Below are 20048 nucleotides of genomic sequence, written 5' to 3'. Positions count from 1 at the left end.
ATGTAAGATAGCCTGCTCCTTGGTTGGTTCCGCAATGTACTGTTCAAGGGAATTATCCCGGATACACTCTATGAACTCTTCCTCGAGGCTACCTTGGCCAATGTGATTTGTCCAATCAATATGAAAATTAAATTCACCCGTGATTATTGCCATTACTTTTTTTAAAAGCCTTCATTATTTCTTGATTTATATTCCGTCCAATAGTGTAGCTACTGTTAGGGGACCTATAGACTATGCCCACCAGTGACTTCTTCCCCTTATTATTCCTTATCCTCACCCAAACTGATTCTACATCTTGATCTTCTGAGCCAATATAATTTCTCACTACTGCACTGATATCATTTATTAACAGAGCATTCCATTGTCAGGACACTGAAACATGCCTTCCTCTGTTAGATAGGTTGCACTCATAAGTAAAATTGCTGGGTAAACAGCAGTTCTACTCTCCACTGTATTATTTGAGAAGCTTGCTAAATAATGCCTGCTCAACATGAACGAGTCAATATTAGTGACTCTGCCATCTCATTGGATGACTCACTCATTAAATCAGCAAAATCATGGATTAATGAGCGTGCTTTGTGAAACTCAAAAGCTTAACAATTGTTTAATTAATCATTGATTACTGCACTGTAACTTCTAGGCTTGCATATTTACTAGGATGTGGGGCTTAAATACATCTGAAACTAAATTATGTTTGGTAATGAGGAGATAGAGAGGCACCTGACTGTTTAGTTCCTTTGAGTAATTGGACAGATTAATTCAAGGGCAAGTGGTGATGGGCAATAAATGCTCGCCTTGCAAGAGATGCCCACATCCCATGAACGATTAAAAAAAAAATAAGCTGGTGGTCACTACAAGCTGCAGGTTCTCTGCATTCACTACTTCCAATTATAACCAAGTGCAGTTGCATATTATAACAGTGTAAGTGGCTCATCAAGAATGTTATTCAGCAGGATCAGGATTGCCAGACATGTTGTTTGATGTAATTAATTTGTAATACAGGTACAACATTTTGAATCCAGAACTCTCAAAACCAGAATTGTCCAAAACCAGACATTTTGCACATCATGGATGGAGTCCTCCAGAATTATTCTCCGAAAACCGGACATTTTGAGGTGTCCAAGATGGCGACATCGGGTAGTGAGGGAAGAGGGAACGGGTAAAAAAATGCAGTTCCGGGGGACCGCGGGTGGCGGGAATCGGCAACCGGAGGATCGGCAGGAATCAGCGAGGAGCTGAGCACCTGCATGAATTGGTGAGCCGTAAGAAGCGGAGGATCGGTGAGGTCCGAAATCCGGCAAAACCCAAAATCCGGCACAGACTCGGTCCCGAGGATTCTGGATTTCGGACGTTGTACCTGTATTTACATCTCATTCCATTTACATGTTGCAGCTGAATCAGATTTCTGAAAGTGCTGTTCGACATATAAACGAGAATAGCAGAATCTGACTTGCTGTGATCAAATCTGGCCAGTTTATAGCAGAGCTTTATTGATAACAGCTGTAGAGAAATTATTGTACCTTCCAGGCTAAAGGAGAATGCAGAGTTGCAACAAGAAAATGGGGGGAATCTAAATGAGGAAACAGTCTCTTGCCAAAATGTTTAGGTCATGCAGACCATTGATACAACTCAGATGTCACTTTTCAGTCACCATCTCTGTAGCAGCAAAATTCAGACAGCGTGAGGTTCTGCCTTTTCCCTTCCAAGGTGAAACTGTCCACCACGATGCATTGCTCCACTTGGCACCAAGCTGAGAACTGATAAAGCTGGACATTTAAGTTGTCCAACAGCTCTAGGTCTCACTCTTACAAGCCTCTGATTCTAGTCCGTCCTCTATCAAGTTTAATAGGCATAATGGCCTTTCCTCATGCCATGATTTATGTTCTTGAACAATCAGACCATAATTGAAAATGTTTTTCTTTATATAAATAAAAGGGAATCCATGAATGCATTAATATGTGCCAGTAACGTGCAAGTTATGGTTTTGTGCGAGATAACAAACACCAACAGCATGGCTGAGTTTCTACTTAGAGTTTATAACTTACCTAAGAATATGTAACATACAACTGTAACAGAACTTAAGTTGACATTACCTGTTTAAAGTTTTTCACAAAGCCAGGTATTTAGACTGCATAGCTCAATCTGATTAAGGCCATATTTACACCAGTATGCACATTGAATCCATAACACTGTTTATAAATATTCTTTTAGCAAGACAGTACAGTAGGTATGTGACAAAGGAATGTATGCAAAATTAGCTTTAAAAAAGAATCATGGGACATGCTAAACAAAATTAAAATTAAAATAATTAATTTCAATTTTATCTTAAAAAACAATACATTTGCATATCTTTTACATGCTTACAAAGCAACTCTTGTGCAATTATACATGGTTATTTACAATATATGGCGAAATGAGAGGATAACACCAGCTCTTACAGAAAGTATCACTCAGTCTCGTGGGTTGAAAAGGGTGCAGTATGATTTTAAATCAAATCAAGGAATTACAATACTCAGATCTGAAATGATTGGAAAAATAATACAATACATTGTACATGGAACATTTTACAATGAGAATCTAAACTCAACACTGAAAATTTATTATAAATCTCTGGTTACCAGAAATTATTTTAAATTGCCATCAGGTTGCAACTTGAGAAGACAGAACCAAGTAGGTAAAATGTACATACAGTCCTCACTAAATATATTGGTAACATACGCCAACAATTGATAATACTGAAATCCTGCATGACATAATATGGTGTTTGCAATTTCTATACAGTATGCAAAGCTTCATTAAAAAAAATGCACCTTTCAGAGCAACACAAATAGAAACACTTCAGATTTTTAAGTAAGTTGTTATTCAGTTTTAACAAGCTAGTACATATTGTACTATTGTTATAATAAACACCAAATGACTGCTCCAGGCCTCTTGAAACTTTCTGAAATCAATGCGGGGCACAGATATAGGATATTTAATGCTGTTATTAAAAACCATCTTCAGTACAGGCACCATGCTGATAATTTCATCACACTATCACTGAAAGAATAAAAGGACACTGCTGATGCCGGCCAGTACCAACGAGAGTGAGACGAACTCCAAGAGGCGGTTTTGCATCATTTTCACTTGGCACCTACAGTGGCATTTTGGCTGAAATCCATTCCACACATGGCAGCACTGAGTCAGTGATGACTGGGTTACGTCAGCTTCTGCCAAAACGTACTCAAAATGGCTAATTCGCTGAGAGAGGGTGACCACCTCCATTGCTGAAGTGCATATTTGATCAGAAATAGAAACGTTACAAAGTAAAAGGACGTATTTAAATTTTCAGCCAGAATGATTTTATTAGTAATTTTAGTGTGGCGCATCCCATTTCTGAAGGAATGCTCCTTTAATATTTAACACAAAGCTGTTTTACTAAAAAGGAATTTTTCCTAGCACTATCCAGTAGATCTCCATTCATGGATTTCTTTTTTTGTGGAAAATTTATACCTTAACAGTCATGAATTTCTGGTTTATTAGGTGTCTTTAACAATGGGCTAGTGAAGAGTTTCAGTCTGCCAGCAGCCCCCAGAAAAATACTTTCTTCAGGTATGCAAGCTGGAATATGATTGTGTCTGGAGTCCAAGAAATAGGTCTCCAGAACCTTCTGATTTGCTTCAAGGATCGCAAAGTAGCTAATTTATTAAATGATGTGGGCTTGCAGAATTATTTTTGAATTAAAGAGCAATTTGCAGCATATCGGGTGGTTTCCAGGCAGGCTCAGCATCTGAAACAGATTGCTGTAAAATCTCAGTTGAAGTACTGCTTCTGGCTACAGGCGGAAGTTGCTCTGTAGCAAATACATTAGTTGCAGTGCAAACGTCTCTCATGTAGTTTCAAATCACAAAATGCAGCACACGCTGAGGTTGACAATGTCATCATTTTACTCTGAGCTCTGTTTCATAGATAAGCGTAATAAAACGTCCTGTAAATTCAATATAAAAGGAAGCCATGCCCCTTTAACAACAATACAGAACTGTTATTTTGCTCATTTATCAGATTAGACTAGATTGGTCAAATTAATCATTGAACATGGACCAGTACTGTTCCACTGCTTCAGTAAACTTGGATTTGCTAAGAACGTAACTCTAAGAAGTTTGTTTCTTAGTTCAATCGTTTGTGTTAAATTTCTATTATTTTAACTTGGATCTGTATTCCATCACAGTTACCTGCTGAGTTACAGTTTGGCACCAGGCTTGAAATTATTCAACTTGAACACGGTAGTTTGCCGTTGTTCCGAGGGAGAAGTCAAAAGCTCCACTTATGCATCAAATTAAGCAAAAGTAAATGTTTCAAGAACCAGGAAATTCAATAATTTACAACACAACTTTACAAAGGTTTTGTGTCACCTTGCCAGTCATTATAGATGAACGAGTGATGCTTAAAATCCATAAACAACCTAGGTTATTTCTAGCTGTCATCCATAGCAAAAACATGTCCCCAGACATGCATGGAATATGGTTACATCATTATGTCAAACTCTTTACAGTCCATTTTCTTGCAAACAAGAAGGTAGACAACAAAAGGGCGCAGAGACAAATTTACACTTTTAAATTTCTTTGTGCATACCCATCAGGGTACTTGGAGGTATTTGCGGTAATAGCTGCTGAAAGCTGTGTAAGCTTTCTTTAATGAATTTCGATCACTGTATAGCAAACAAGGATATATGCAGTAATTTACAAATAACAGTGGACATGAAAAATAAAATATAAAATAAGTTACTTTTGTGAAACCACAAATACAATCTTTACTTCAAACTGGAGTGCTTCCTCTTCAAGACTAGGTAGTCAGACAAATATGTCTATTTCCTCACAGCTGGCAAAATCACCAGACACTTACTGAAACTTGGCTTTGAGGAAGTCACTGATATGCTTCATGAAATGACTGTCCATGGAATGCAACTTTTCTTTCCATATTGTTAAGGGTTTGATTTTCTGCTTTTCCTTAATAAAAAAAGTAAAAATCATTTGTTTAAATAAAACATTATCAATACTATTCCATAGAATTTGTTCTGATATAATAAACAAATTAAGATATATTGCATGTTTTTTTAAAAAAGAACCCATGTTGCTTACATTAGGTTTTCTTCATAAGTCTGCATAAAAAAAGACTCTCTTAGTAGGTAAATGCACTGCCTAATATGGCATTAAGCCATACAGATGTTGGCCTAAGCTTTCCACCTCCACCAACAAATTTTTCAGCAGAGCTGTAGTGGGCTGAGGAACACACTGTGCAGAAAGCCCACCTCCACTGTTTCCGATGGGGCTGTTCTGTCAGAGCAAACTGTTCAGCATGGTGGAGACATACAAATGGTAAAGGCAGCCACCACTGGCTTCCTTGCCATTTGCATTCTTGGAATGCTGGAAGGAAGGTTACCCGTCAGGTCACGGCGATCAGCATTCAGAGAGGAGCAGAGGGAGCCCCAGGGTAAAAAGAGGCGCCAAGCACAGGCCTCATTAGTTTGATGACAAATCTTTAATTAAATATATTTTTGAAGCAAGCAGCTCTGTGCCACCTCTTTCTCTGTCACCATACTAGTGTAACTCCCTGGTGGAGACTAGGAAGCCCACTTCCAATATGTAAATGACCCAGGGTTGGAAATTCAGCTGGGGTCAGCAGGGCATCTCAGTCAGATGGAAGTCTTGGAGATGTGCACTAAACAAATGAGATGAAGGGGGGAAGCTGAGGCCAACCAGTCCCAAATTTTATTATTGCATTGCAATTGAAGCACTGTATTTGGCCTCTGCTCTGGTATTACAACAATGAATGGGGGGGGGGGGGTTGGGGGGTGGGGGCGGGGTGAGACTTTGCTCCCCTTTCAGATTCCTAGCCAATAACCTCTGCTAGACAGTGCAAATGTGTAGATATGGTTTTGCTTGACTGTGAATCTCTCGGTGGGTAAATGGCATACCAGGACTCGTTTGGCTTACACATGAAGAATGACCATTTTAGGAAAGATAGCACAGGACATCTGGCAGTTGTGGAGGCATAACAATCAAGATGGGTGCCTTCAGGAAAGTATGGGAAGTAAGCAAATGGGAGTTCTTTTCCTTAAAGAATAAGATTTGTGATAATGTTTGTTCACTTAGCAATCTGAGGAATACATTTACATGCACAGACTTACAAATTAAACTTCTTTGGAAGAGTATCTTTACTCCCGTTTGTTTTTTGTTCATTGGAGTTAGCTGAATAAAAACGAGAAGAACAAGATGGCAGATTGGAGGGCCCACCAGAACTTGGGGAATGACTCTGGATCGTCCCATCTAAAGTAAAGTAGAACACATTATCACACATGCTTACATATCTGCGCGCTGTTACCATTTGCTTTCTCTATGGAGTAATGCCGTGTTGACAATTTAAAAACAAATTGACAAAATTGTTTATTTTTTACACAATGAAGCTGTTACTATTTCTCAGAGATTTTGTTGTATAAATATTGATGGTCACCAGTGTGATGCAACATAAATATAACTAATCGACCTAACCAAAGAGAATATATTTGCAGTTTTAATTTCTGAATGTCAGTTTGGCTCAGAGGTGAGAGTGAAGATCGTGGATTTTATGCTCTACTCCAGAACTTGAGCACATAGTCTGGAATGGCGCTCCAGTCCAGTACTGAAGAAGATGCTGCCTTTCAAATGAGATGTTAAGGTGAGACTTTATCTGCCTGTCCAGGAGGACCTAAAAGATTCCATGGCACTATTTGAAGAAGAGCTATTTGAGTTTGTCTGGCATCCTGGCCAACATCCTTCACTCAACCAATACTATCAAAACAAATTAACTGGTCATTTATCTTATTTGCTATTTATTTGAAATTATTTGCATGCAAAATAGCTGCATTTGCCTATACAACAACAGTAACTACTGTTCAAAATACGCTCTATAAATGCAAGTTCTTTCTTTGTACATTACACAAACAGGTCTATTCTTGTTAATGTTATATATTTCTAATAATCATGGCTATCCTCTAAGCCAATTTGCAGATTTAGTAAGTCCTTCTTATTCAATAGGTTCTATTATATAACATAGCATTACATAGGATATACAACACAGAAACAAGCCATTCGTCCCAACCAGTCCATGATGGCATTTATGCTCCACTCGAGGCTTCTCTCGTCTTTCCTCATCTAAATTTATCACCATAACACTCTATTCCCTTCACCCTCACATGCTTGCCTATCCTCCCCTTAAATGCATTTATACTATTCGCTTCAACCACTCCCTGTGGTAGCGAGTTCCACATTCTCACCACATTTTGGGTAAATAATTTTCTTCTGAATTCCCAATTAGATTTCTTGGTAACTATTGTACACTGATGGCCTCTAGTTATGCACTTCCCCACAAGTGGAAACATTCTCTCTGTATCCACTCTATCAAAACCTTTCATCATTTTAAATATCTCTATTAGGTCACCCCTTAGTCTTTTTTTTCCAAGAGAAAAAAGACCCAGCCTGTTCATCCTTTTCTGATATGTATACCCTCACATTTCTGGTATCATCCCTGTAAATCTTCTCTGCACCCTCTCCAATGCTTCTATATCCTTTTTATAATATGGCGTCTAGAACTGTACACAGCACTCCAAGAGTGGACTAACTAAGGTTCGATACAGGCTTAGCATAACATCCTTACTTTTCAATTCTATACCTCTCGAAATAAACCATAGTGCTTGGTTTGCTTTTCAGTGGCCTTGCTAACCTGTGTTGCAACTTTGTGATTTGTGTTTTTGGACTCAGAGATCCCTTTGTTCCTCTATCCCACCTAGACTCGCACCCTCCAAGTAATAAGTGACCTCCCTATTCTTCCTACCAAAATGTAATACCTCACATTTATCTGTGCTGAACTTCATTTGCCAATTATATGCCCATTCTGCAGGTTTATTAATGTCCTGTAATTTTTTGCAGTCCTCCTCGGTATTGACTATCGGCCCCAATTTGGTGTCATCCACAAATTTCGAAATTGCGTTTTTGATTCCAAAGTCTAAATTATTAATATAAATTGTGAACAACAGTGGTCCCAGCACTGATCCTTGTGGAACACTATTCTGCCACTGTGACTAGCTACCTTTTACCCCTACTCTCTGCTTGAAGCCAGCTAGCTATCCATTCTGCTACTTGTTCCGACTCCGCATTCTCTGACCTCATCCATCACTCTATTATGGGGTACCTTATCGGAGTCCTTTTGAAAATCTAGATAAATTACATCTACTGCATTATCATTGTCTACTCTCTCTGTTACCTCTTCAGAAAATTCAATGAGGTTTGTCAAGCAAGACTTTCCCTTTTGAAATCCATGCTGAGTACTCATTATTATATTTTTAGTTTCTAGATGTTCTTCTATTTTCTCCTTTAGTAGGATTTCCATTATTTTTTCTACCTCCAATGTTAAGCTGACTGGTCTATAATTCCATGGACATGTTCCATCTCCCTTCTTAAATATAGGTATTGTGTTAGCTATCCACCAGTCCTCTGGCACTACATCTTTGTCTAACAAATTATTAAATGTGTGTAGTAATGCCTCTGCCATCGTTCCCTAGATTTTTTTTTTAAATGCGAGGATGCAATCCATCTGGACCAGGGGTTTTATCCTCTGAGTTTGATTAGTTTATTTAATATATCCCCTCTTTTTATTTTAAATATACTTATCTCATTACTAATTTCACCATCCAATATCATATCCACCTGTTCTATCTCCCTGGTAAATATTGAAGCAAAATCATTATTTAATATTTCTGCCATCTCTCTATTGTTACCTGTGGTATTATCCTGTCTATCCCTTAATGGCCCTATTTCCATCCCAATCTTCCTTGTTTTATTGATGTGCCTATAAAATATTTTACTATTTTGTTTTATGTTCTTTGATAATTTAAGTTCATAGTTCCTCTTTGCCTTCCTAATTGTTTTTTTCACTTCTCCCCTAATCTTTTCGGATTCTTCCTTATCATGCACTCCCCTGCTGTCTATGTACTTAATGTATGCCTCTTTCCTTACCCTCAATTGTTCCCTTATGGCTTTATTCATCCATGGAGTCTCATTGGTTTTTAGTTTGTTCTTTCCTTTTAGCGGATTAAATTGTTCCTGCACTCTGTTGAACACTGTTTTAAATATTTCCTATTGCTGTTCTACATCGTTTTTTGCCAATACTGTTGCCCATTTTAGTTTCCCAAGTTCTATTCTCAGCCCCTCAAAATCAACTTTTCTCCAATCTATTACCTTGGTTTTTGTCATTCTTATGTCCTTCCCAATTATCATCTTAAAGCGTATTATATTATGGTCATTATTGACTAGATGTTCCCCTATTTTTGCTTCTCTTATCTGCTCTGGTCCATTCCACATTACCAGATCCAATAGTGAATCCACCCTTGTTGTTGGGCTTTTTAAATATTGGGTTAGAAAGGAGTCCTGTACACATTGTAGGAACTCCATTCACATATCCTCTTTACCTATCTCTTCTGTCCAATTAATATCAGGGTAATTGAAATGATTATTCCATGTTTTTTACTCATTACCCTAATTTGTCTGCATATTTCTTCCTTCACCTCCCTTCCACTATTAGGTTGTCTGTAGACTACACCTATTAATGTGATTGATCCTTTATTATATTTTATATCTATCCATATGGATTCTATTTTTGTCTTGCTGATAGCTGCAATGCTTTTTCCTACTGCCATTATGTTATCCCCAGCTACTCCACCTTCACTTTTTCCCTCTATCTTTTCTAAATACGTTATACAATAAAATATTTCTTTCTATACAGAATATATACTTCAACAGTGTTTTTTTTGATTGTACATAAATTGCTGTGATGCTGGAGCAAGGTATGAGAATGGTCTACTTACCAAATGACAGGAAAGCATTTTTTGTAGTTGTAGCAATTTGAGAATTAGATGCAGTTGTGGTAAGTTTCCTAGAAGATGAGTGTTGCAGCAAGTTGTTAAGAATGTGAAACATTTTAACCAAATAATTTTATAGATCATGTACATATGGGGCCAGAATTTTCAGTAACCGCTGAACGAACAGCACCTTTCCCGTTTAATTTCCATGAGCTTTTGTACGGCAAGTTGCTGCAAGTGGGACACCAAAATGGTGTGGAGCCCTCTACAGGGCATGTGAGACTGTGTGAACAGGTCAAGCAACTATGTATCTCCTTAACCAATCAGATTGAAGAACTGTTAATGAACAGTGCAGTCTGAACCAGGAATGCAAGTTAGAATAGTTAATGCAATATCAAATCAGGTACAGAAAGTGAAATAAAGAGAGCAAAAGAAAGATTGGATTAAGATAGAGAAAAATAAAGAAACAGAAAGAAAAATGTTAAAAAAAAAATTAAATATTTTAAAAATCTCCAACAACAATAAAAGCTGAAGGAATGAGACTCCACATTTGTAAAAGTTAATTTTCCATCCCAGAAAGGTGTTTGGCACTAATTAAGACTTAACATGCTGCTAGACTGAAATGGATAGGCCCTAACTTTCTATGGCGAGTTCAGTCCGTATCTATGACGCAAATACAGGAACTTCACACCGTTCAATACATTTGAATGGGGAGCCAGATGGAGAAATGCTGGGACAGAGAGTTGTAGAGCTCTGCAAGCATCTGTCTTGTCTGTAGAGAGCAGCTTTCCAAGATTGAACATTTGATATGAGTGGTCTGGAGTGTTGTTTTCATGCAGCTTACAGTGAAGTGGTGCATCTTGGACAGCAACTCTGGATTTTCACGTTTAACCGCATATCTGTGCACGCCTGAAGTTGCTGTCTGATTTGCACATAAATAATGCTGAGAGCTGTTAGCCTCACTGTTATTTTTACAGTAAATTCTAGCCCATTATGTTTGAAGCTTTAGGTGATTTATGAGCCAAACATTTTAAATTATCAGTTGAACAACCAAAATACAAAATAATCACTTTGCAATGCATGTCTATGTTTTGGCCAGAACACAAGCAATGTGAATCACCGTTCACATAAGAACGGTTACTGATAATTTGCTGGGTACCATATGAAGCAATTTGTATAAACACTCTTGTATGGTTGTAAAGGATACAGCAGCTGTCATATCCTGCATTAGCGGCAGCCTATACCTATCATATGCTGTATTTTCAAACATATTTTAGTTGATAATACTGACCCTGAATTGCACCCCTGTACATAATAAATGTACATTGCATAAACGAAGTCAGACCAGCATTTAGTTAGTGCTACGTATTACTGACTGTTAATTATCCACAGCAGAGGGTGTGTGAATAATCTGATTAAAACTGTGTAGCAATCACCAGAAATGACAAGTGCCACAACCAATGCTTCCCCTAATTTTTTTCTTTGGGTGCGCGGCCCATTCAAAATTTCACGCATTCGCAAAATCTCCTACTCAAAAGCCAGTAAGCGGCCTGCGCAGGACCTCCAGACCTCCAGACATGTTGGCCAAACTAAAACAAAGGCACCACAATTGACTTTGTTGGGGGGATAAATGCTCCCTAAAAATAAACGATAAACTTTTTCATAGATATTTATATTTACACCAATAAATATTATGTTGTCTGTTTTATCTCTACTGGATACAATTTTTATTTTGAGGACTAGGTGGTGCTATCGTTTAGATTAGTAGATCAGATTTTCTCAAATTGAATTAGTATTATTAGGGGTGATATTTTTGTGCAATAGAACAACCGACAATGAGGTTTTCAATTTCCGCCTAACTTTAAGACATTTTGCTTATAAGACCTTACTTACATTGTGGATTTATCAGAGGTGAGCTTTGGAGGAGCTACTCGACCACCAAGTGAACGACTACGACCTAATTTATTCTTCTTCCTCCCATCTTTGTTAAAAGATGAAACTGGTAAAGAAAATAAATTATTCCATTTTGATTTTTAACATAAACAAGCGGGGATAAAAGAAATAATAGCAGAAACTGGTTGCAATTCTTTTGAGAACACTGCAAATTGAGATTATTTTTGTGGTTCAGTACATTTCTAGACTTCGGTTTCATAATATTCAAGGGAGAATTACTCACTAAAAAATTATGAGGAAAAGAGCATTATAATGCAGATAGCTATAAAAGGGTAACATCAGCCTGGCCAATTACTCCTCCAGCTGTACATATTATCTAACTATGGAATAAAAGAAATAAACTGGAAATTTAGGTAGCAACCAATACAAAACCAAATACTGCAGATGCTGGAAATCTGAACTAAAACAGAAAATGCTGGAAATACTCAGCAGGTCAGGCAGCGTCTGTGGAGAGAGAAACAGAGTTAACGTTTCAGGTCAGAATTGGAAAAAGTTAGAGATGTAACAGATTTTAAGCAAGTGCAGGGGCAAGGAAAGGGAATGGGGGAGGGGAGGAAAGAACAAAAGGAAAGGTCTGTGATAGGATGGAAGGCAGGTGACAAAAGTTATGATTGCACAAAGTATAAGGCGATGGTAATGGGACAAGTAAAGAAACAAAAGGTTCGTCCAGAAGAGGCGTAAATGGGAATAGCAGAATCATCAACAGCTGCCATCTGAAAAAATAGGGACAGAGATTATGTTGAAATTGTTGAACCCAGAAGGCTGTAAAGTCTCTAATAGAAAGATGAGGTGCTGTTCCTCAAGCTTACATTGAGCTTCATTGGAACAGTGTAAGAGGCCGAGGAGAGACATCAGAGTGGGAGTGGAGCGGAGAATTAAAGTGACAGGTGACTGGAAGCTTGGGGGTCATGCTTGCAGACTGAACGGAGGTCTTCTCTACATTGGGGAGACCAAATGCAGATTGGGTGACCGCTTTGCGGAACAACTCCATTCAGTCCGCAAGCGTGACCCAGAGCTTCCATTAACTCTGTTTCTCCGTAGATGCTGAGTATTTTCTACATTTTCTGTTTTTATTTGTTCAGCGACTGATTTGTGTTCAGTACCGTATCACTGTATAACATCTCCTTAATATTAATACATAATTTGCAGCATAAAAAATGGCTACCTTTTAAGTAGAATTACATTTTAGGACAGATTCTATTTTTAAAATGTATTAAATAAATGTTAACACGGCCTGTTTCTTTCGCTTATGTTGTTAATTCAAGTAAATACATTTTATTCTGGTCCCTTCCCATATATATTTCCTTCCCCATTTTAACATTTTTTGGACCTCTTGAATTTCTTGGATCGCACTTACGCGAGCCTGACGGGAACAGACGCCAAATTTTCTGGCAGATCTCATTTGTCTATAACCAAACTTAAAAACCGTGTAAAACAAGAGCAAATGCAGCGTTACCAATTGTTGCCCATTTCTGTTACAACTGTAGATATAAAGTACCTTTTAGGCTATTGCTGTATTCACCTCAAAAAACCTGCCGTATTTGACCGTATTGTTGTATAGTGGAGTTTTTTTGTAAAATCAGGATACTTGCATGTGTGGAGTGTGAAACAGAGCATTCTGATGTTTCACAGCATCAGTGCCGCATCATTTAGTGGTCTTGCAAGAACCACCAAAACTTGCATAATGTGGGGAAGGAAGTGTGAATCTCAGTTAAAATTGGGTTTAATCTCACAGTTGTCCATTTGAGATTCCTGACATTTTATCATCGGACCTACTAGAGAAAATCTCATTTCAACATGCATCTGAAAAGTAAGTGACTCCATTGGTACGTTCAGTAATTGGTAATTTCCATGCCATGGTGTCAACTGGGGAAGCATCCAACACTAATATCAAAAAGCCATTGTTAACATTGCTATCATCTGAACTATTCAGAGTTACAGTCAGGTTAACATCCCTACCAGATGTAGTTTCAATTTTGAGTAATATTGGCCTGAGGATTCCGTTGTGTTTCTGGTGAAGTAACGTCAGCAGAGCAAGAGCAGCTCAGAGAAATTTCCCGACCATTATATTGTGCTAGTGTCTTCACTCGATCAGTGCCTTCTGTCATGGCACGTCACTCTCAAAGCCTCAAGCCTCTTTGCTCCTCTTCCATTATAAAGCAGAACAGGGGTATGCCAATTTGGAAGGTCATTCCAGCTACTTAGTTCTTTTGAACCTATTGGAGGAGGAAGCTGTCCAAAAAATTTTGGGTGCACTGTGAGTGACAGCCTTTTGGTTAAGTATAGTGCCGGTCTCAGTAAGAAAAAGCCAAATTGCAAAGAAAATTGCAATTAGATTCTAGAAATTTCAGTTACACCACTATCAGCTGACTTTGGCCATGCTGCGCTTAACTTTTAGGTCAGAAATCTACGCCACGCATTATTCGTGTAACACCAGGAAACTTGTGTGAGTTGACCTTTTGCATGGGGCGGAGCTATGTAAATGAGCATCTGAGGGTTTCGGTGGCTGTATCCCAGAAGTGATGCAAACGATTAAGGAATTTTGCGACTAGCAATGTTTCAGCGTAAAACTTGCATAAATCAGTTATGTGTGAATTTCCCTCGGGAAAAGGTGCAATGCCACTCTTGGCAAAACTATGTCATAACTTTCCAGCAAATTTTGGTCCATTATAACAGCTATAGTGCTGCGACTTGGAGTATGATTAAGATTACTGGGTGGGAAATGTCATCCAGCATGTGCAGTGCATGCTTTATACTTTTCATTTTCTTTATTGCTTTCTTTTGTTTACCTTTTCTGTCTCTCTTGCTACCTCCACAAGATGGTTTTCATACTGTGAGGTGGAGTTTACCTATACTGTTCAGTAAGAGTAAAACTGGTTTGCAACCTAGTGAAATTAACTTCTAGAAAATGCTGAGGTTATTACAGTTTTGGTCTCCTAATCTGAGGAAGGACGTTCTTGCTATTGAGGGAGTGCAGCGAAGGTTCACCAGACTGATTCCCAGGATGGCAGAACTGACATATGAGGAGAGACTGGATCGACTGGGCCTGTATTCACTGGAGTTTAGAAGGATGAGAGGGGATCTCATAGAAACGTATAAAATTCTGACGGGACTGGACAGCTTAGAGATAGGAAGAATGTTGCCGAAGTTGGGGAAGTCCAGAGCCAAGGGACACAGTCTAAGGATAAGGGATAGGCCATTTAGGACAGAGATAAGGAGAAACTTCTTCACTCAAGAGAGTTGTTAACCTGTGGAATTCTCTACCGCAGAGAGTTGTTGATGCCAGTTCACTGGATATATTCAAGAGGGAGTTAGATATAGCCCTTACTGCTAAAGGGATCAAGGGGTATGGAGAGAAAGCAGGAAAGGGATACTGAGGTGAATGATCAGCCATTATCTTATTGAATGGTGGTGCAGCCTCGAAGGGCCGAATGGCCTACTCCTGCACCTATTTTCTATGTTTCTATGGCCCCAAGTTTCCACATGATTTGCTCCTGATTTTTAGGAGCAACTGGTGTAAAACGGAGTATCTTAGAAATCGGAATTCTTGTCATTTAGTTTGCTCCAGTTCTGGTCAGTTAGAACAGTTTCACTTTGGAACAGAATTTTTTTTTCAAAAGGGGGCTTGTCCGGCCATTTACGCCTGTTTTCAAAGTTTCGTCAGTGAAAACTTACTCCAAACTAACTTAGAATGGAGTAAGTGAAGATTTTTGTACACTCGAAAAAACCTTGTCTACACTTTAGAAAATCAGGCGTAGGTTACAAATCAGGCATAGGGAATTGGTTGGGGGGGGGGGGCGGGTTTAAAGGGAAGTTTACAAACATTAAACACTTCAGTTTTACAAATAAAGAGCCATCATCAATAATAAATGATAAATACATCAATAAATCAACCTCATTGAATGGCGGTGCAGGCTAGAAGGGCCGAATGGCCTACTGCTGCACCTATTTTCTATGTTTCTATAATAAATCAATCAAAAAAAAATTAATAAGAAATAATTTTTTTTAAAATCAATAAATAAAACATTTTCTACTTACCGACTGCAGCACCGGGAGCCCTCCAACAGCGTGCTGGGATGCCCCCCCCCCCCCAATGTGTCTCTGTCAGTGTCTCTATCTCTCTGTCTGTCTGTGTGTGTGTCTCATTCTCTGTCTGTCAGTGTCTGTGTTTCTGACAGCGAGGGGAGGGGGAGGAGGGGGGTAGAGAGAGAGAGGGGGGAGCAGAGGGAGGGAAGGGGGAGAAGGGGGATGGGGGGGATAAGGGGGATGGGGGGAGAAAGGAGAAGGGGGGGAAAGGAGATGGGGGGGAGAAAGGAGATGGGGGGGAGAAAGGAGATGGGGGGAGAAAGGAGATGGGGGGGGGGAGAAAGGAGATTGGGGGGGAGAAAGGAGATGGGGGGGGGAGAAAGGAGATGGGGGGGAGAAAGGAGATGGGGGGGAGAAAGGAGATGGGGGGGAGAAAGGAGATGGGGGGGAGAAAGGAGATGGGGGGGAGAAAGGAGATGGGGGGGAGAAAGGAGATGGGGGGGAGAAAGGAGATGGGGGGGAGAAAGGAGATGGGGGGGAGAAAGGAGATGGGGGGGGGGAGAAAGGAGATGGGGGGGAGAAAGGAGATGGGGGGGGAGAAAGTAGATGGGGGGGGAGAAAGGAGGTGGGGGGGAGAAAGAAAGGAGATGGGGGGGGGGAAAAAGGAGATGGGGGGGGAGAAAGGAGATGGGGGGGGTGAAAGGAGATGGGGGGGAAGAAAGGAGATGGGGGGGAAGAAAGGAGATGGGGGGGAAGAAAGGAGATGGGGGGGAAGAAAGGAGATGGGGGGGAAGAAAGGAGATGGGGGGGAAGAAAGGAGATGGGGGGGAAGAAAGGAGATGGGGGGGAAGAAAGGAGATGGGGGGGGAAGAAAGGAGATGGGGGGGGAAGAAAGGAGATGGGGGGGGAAGAAAGGAGATGGGGGGGGAAGAAAGGAGATGGGGGGGGAAGAAAGGAGATGGGGGGGGAAGAAAGGAGATGGGGGGGGAAGAAAGGAAATGGGGGGGGAATAAAGGAGATGGGGGGTAGAGAAAGGAGATGGGGGGAGGAGAGAGGAGATGGGGGGAGGAGAGAGGAGATGGGGGGGGAGGAGAGAGGAGATGGGGGGAGGAGAGAGGAGATGGGGGGGGAGGAGAGAGGAGATGGGGGGGAGAGAGGAGATGGGGGGGAAGGAGATGGGGGGAAGGAGATGGGGGGGGGAAGGAGATGGGGGGGGGGAAGGAGATGGGGGGGGGGTGGGGGGAGGCTGAACGGGCCGGGCCCGAGACTTCGGGCAGGACCCGTCCCCAGCACCAGATTTACAGGTAGGTGGCGTTGGGTCGGGTCGGGGGGGGTGGTGGGAGGGAGGTCGGTTCGGTTCAGGGGGAGGGAGAGAGAGGGAGGTCAGGTCGGCACTGTTTTCAGCGCAGGGACCTAGCTCCGCCCCCTACAGCTCGTGCTGCGCTGCACCGAGGGCCAGAAGACCTGCAGGGAGCTGGAGAATCTGGAGGGTTTTTTTATGCGCACTTTGTGGTGCGAAAAATGGGCGTCCAGGTCGGGACTGCGCCGTTCTAGGCGCGGCTCGAAATTTGGGCCCATAGTTTCTACAGTATTTATGAAACTGTGCAAAATATAATAATTTTTGTATGACAGATTGTGTGTTCAGCAGCAAAATGTTTCGATCAACCTAGAGCAAGAAAAAACTCACGTAATTTCTTTTCATTCATTGACTTGCTTTCTCCCCGTTTTTCCACGTCTTCCTGTTAAGAAAAATATTAGAGTGCAAGTTTTTTTAAATTCTTAACAATGTAAAGAAAACACTCAGAAAAGATTTGTACATCAGAATGTAATGCATGGTATGAGAGAAAGACATTCAAAAGGGAAATTTTTTAAAAACAGCAAAGGACAACTAAATAAATAGTAGAGAAAAGATAGATTGAGAGTAAACTAGCAAGAAATATAAAAACAGATAGTAAGAGCTTCTACAGCTATATAAAAAGGAAGAGAGTAGCTAAAGTAAACATTGGTCCCTTAAAGGAATGGGACTGGGGAATTAATAATGGGGAACAGGGAACTGGCAGAGACTTTGAACAAATATTTTGTATCGGTCTTCACGGTAGAAGACACTAAAACATCCCAATAATAACAGATAATCAAGGGGCTATAGGGAGGGGGGTGAACTTAAAACAAACACTTATCACTGAAGAAAAAGTACTTGATAAAATAATGGGACTAAATGTGGACAGGTCCCCTGGACCTGATGGCCTACATGCTAGGGTCTTAAAGGAAGTGGCTGCAAAGATAGCGGATGCATCAGCAGTCTACCAAAATTCCCTGGATTCTGGAGAGGAACCGCAAACATAACACCCCTATTTAAAAAAGGAGGGAGACAGAAAGCAGGAAACTATAGACCAGTTAGCCTATAATCTGTCATTGGGGAAATGCTGGAGTCCATTATTAAGGAAGCAGTAGCAGGACATTTGGAAAAGCATAATACTGTCAAGCAGTCAGCATGATTTTATGAAAGGGAAATCATGTTTGACAAATTTTCTGGAGTTCTTTGAGGTGTAACGAGCAGGGTGGATAAGGGGGAACCAGTGGATATGGTGTATTTGGATTTCCTGAAGGCATTCAATAAGGTGCCACATAAAAGGTGACTGCACAAGATAAGAGCTCACGTGGTTGGGGGTAATATGTTAGCATGGATAGAAGAATGGCTAACTAACAGGAAACAGAGAGTCAGGATAAATGGGTAATTTTCCGTCGGCAAATGGTAACTAGTGGGATGGCAGAGGGATTGGTGCTGGAGCCTCAACTATTTACAATCTATATTAATGACTTGGATGAAGGGACCGAGTGTAATGTAGCCAAGTTTGCTGATGATATAAAAATGGGTGAGAAAGCAAGTTGTGAGGAGGCTAAGTGAGTAGGCAAACATGTGGCAAATGGAGTATAATGTGAGAAAGTGCGAGGTTATCCACTTTGGTAGGAAAAATAAAAAATCCAATTATTATTTAAATGGTGAGAGATTACAAAATGTTGCAGTACAGAGGGACCTGGGGGTCCTTGTGCACGAAACACAAAAAGTTCGTACACAGGTACAGCAAGTAATCAGGAAGGCAAATGGAATGTTGGCCTTTATTTCAAGGGAGATGGAGTATAAAAGCAGGTAAATCCTGCTACAACTGTACAGGGTATTGGTGAGACCACACCTAGAATACTGCGTACAGTTTTGGTCTCCTTATTTAAGGAAAGATATACTTGCAATGGAGTCAGTTCAGAGAAGGTTCACTAGGTTGATTCCTGAAATGAAGGGGTTGATCAGGTTGATCCTATACTCATTGGAGTTTACAAGAATGAGAGGTGATCTTATTGAAACATACAAGATACTGAGGGGGCTTGACAAGGTAGATGCAGAGAGGATGTTTCCACTCATAAGAGAATCTAGAACTAGGGGGCATAGTTTAAGATCCGAGATCAAGAGGAATTTCTTCTCTCAGAGAGTCATAAATCTGTGGAATTCTCAGTCCCAGAGAGCTGTGGAGGCTGGGTCATTCAATATATTTGTGAAGATGGACTGATTTTTGAACGATAAGGGAGTGAAGGGTTATCAGGAGCAGGCAGGAAAGTGGAGCTGAGCCCAAGTTCAGATCAGCCATGATCTTATTAAATGGCAGAGCAGGCTTGAGGGGCCAAATGGCATACACCTGCACCTATTTCTTATGTTTAAACCATTCCTATCATAGGATCTATGTAATTTAAAAAAATGTTTTGCAGAATTATTCCCTTATCTCAAAAGTAATCAAACAACACTCCAGACCACCCATCCCTACTGTTCAACCTGGGAAAGCTTCTCTCTAGACAAGATAGTTCCTTGTGGAGCTCTACAATTCTCTGTCCTGACAGAAAGTCTCCTTCCTCATTTATTGTTAGCTTCTGCTTCGTATTTCTCAGTTAGCTTCCAATCCAGCTAGCTAATTCATTGGCCCGGAATTTGCGATGAGAAAAATGGTGAGGCTATCAGCGCTCACTGTTACTAAGGAGTAAATCTGACATCAACTTGTGGAGTACGCACATGTGCAGTTAAACACACAAATCTGGACGTTGCTGTCAGAGATACCCTGCTCCTCTCCATAGGGTGCACTGTTGCAGTCCTCGCCAATAGACGCAGCATTAAAATGACTGTATTGGTGTGAACTTGCTGTACTTGCCCACTAGT

General features: G+C 40.4%; 1 protein-coding gene across 5 annotated transcripts in view; it reads right to left on the bottom strand.

The window, feature by feature from the left end:
• Positions 1-2027: 2027 nt before the first annotated feature.
• The window catches only part of ppp4r4 (protein phosphatase 4, regulatory subunit 4), a 220291-nt gene continuing 202270 nt past the window's right edge, over positions 2028-20048 (bottom strand). For all 5 annotated transcript variants that reach the window (XM_070879527.1, XM_070879522.1, XM_070879523.1 and 2 more), the window contains 5 exons: positions 17538-17589; positions 11765-11870; positions 9878-9945; positions 6167-6305; positions 2028-4985 (listed from right to left, as the gene is read on the bottom strand). In XM_070879527.1, coding sequence (XP_070735628.1) covers positions 4961-4985; positions 6167-6305; positions 9878-9945; positions 11765-11870; positions 17538-17589 — 390 coding nt within the window. In that variant the 3' untranslated portion in view covers positions 2028-4960. The remainder of the gene's footprint in view (positions 4986-6166; positions 6306-9877; positions 9946-11764; positions 11871-17537; positions 17590-20048) is intronic.

Source organism: Pristiophorus japonicus, chromosome 4, assembly GCF_044704955.1.
Source record: "Pristiophorus japonicus isolate sPriJap1 chromosome 4, sPriJap1.hap1, whole genome shotgun sequence".
In the NCBI taxonomy this organism is placed as follows: Eukaryota; Metazoa; Chordata; class Chondrichthyes; family Pristiophoridae; genus Pristiophorus; species Pristiophorus japonicus.
This window is presented reverse-complemented; position numbering and strand designations above follow the sequence as displayed.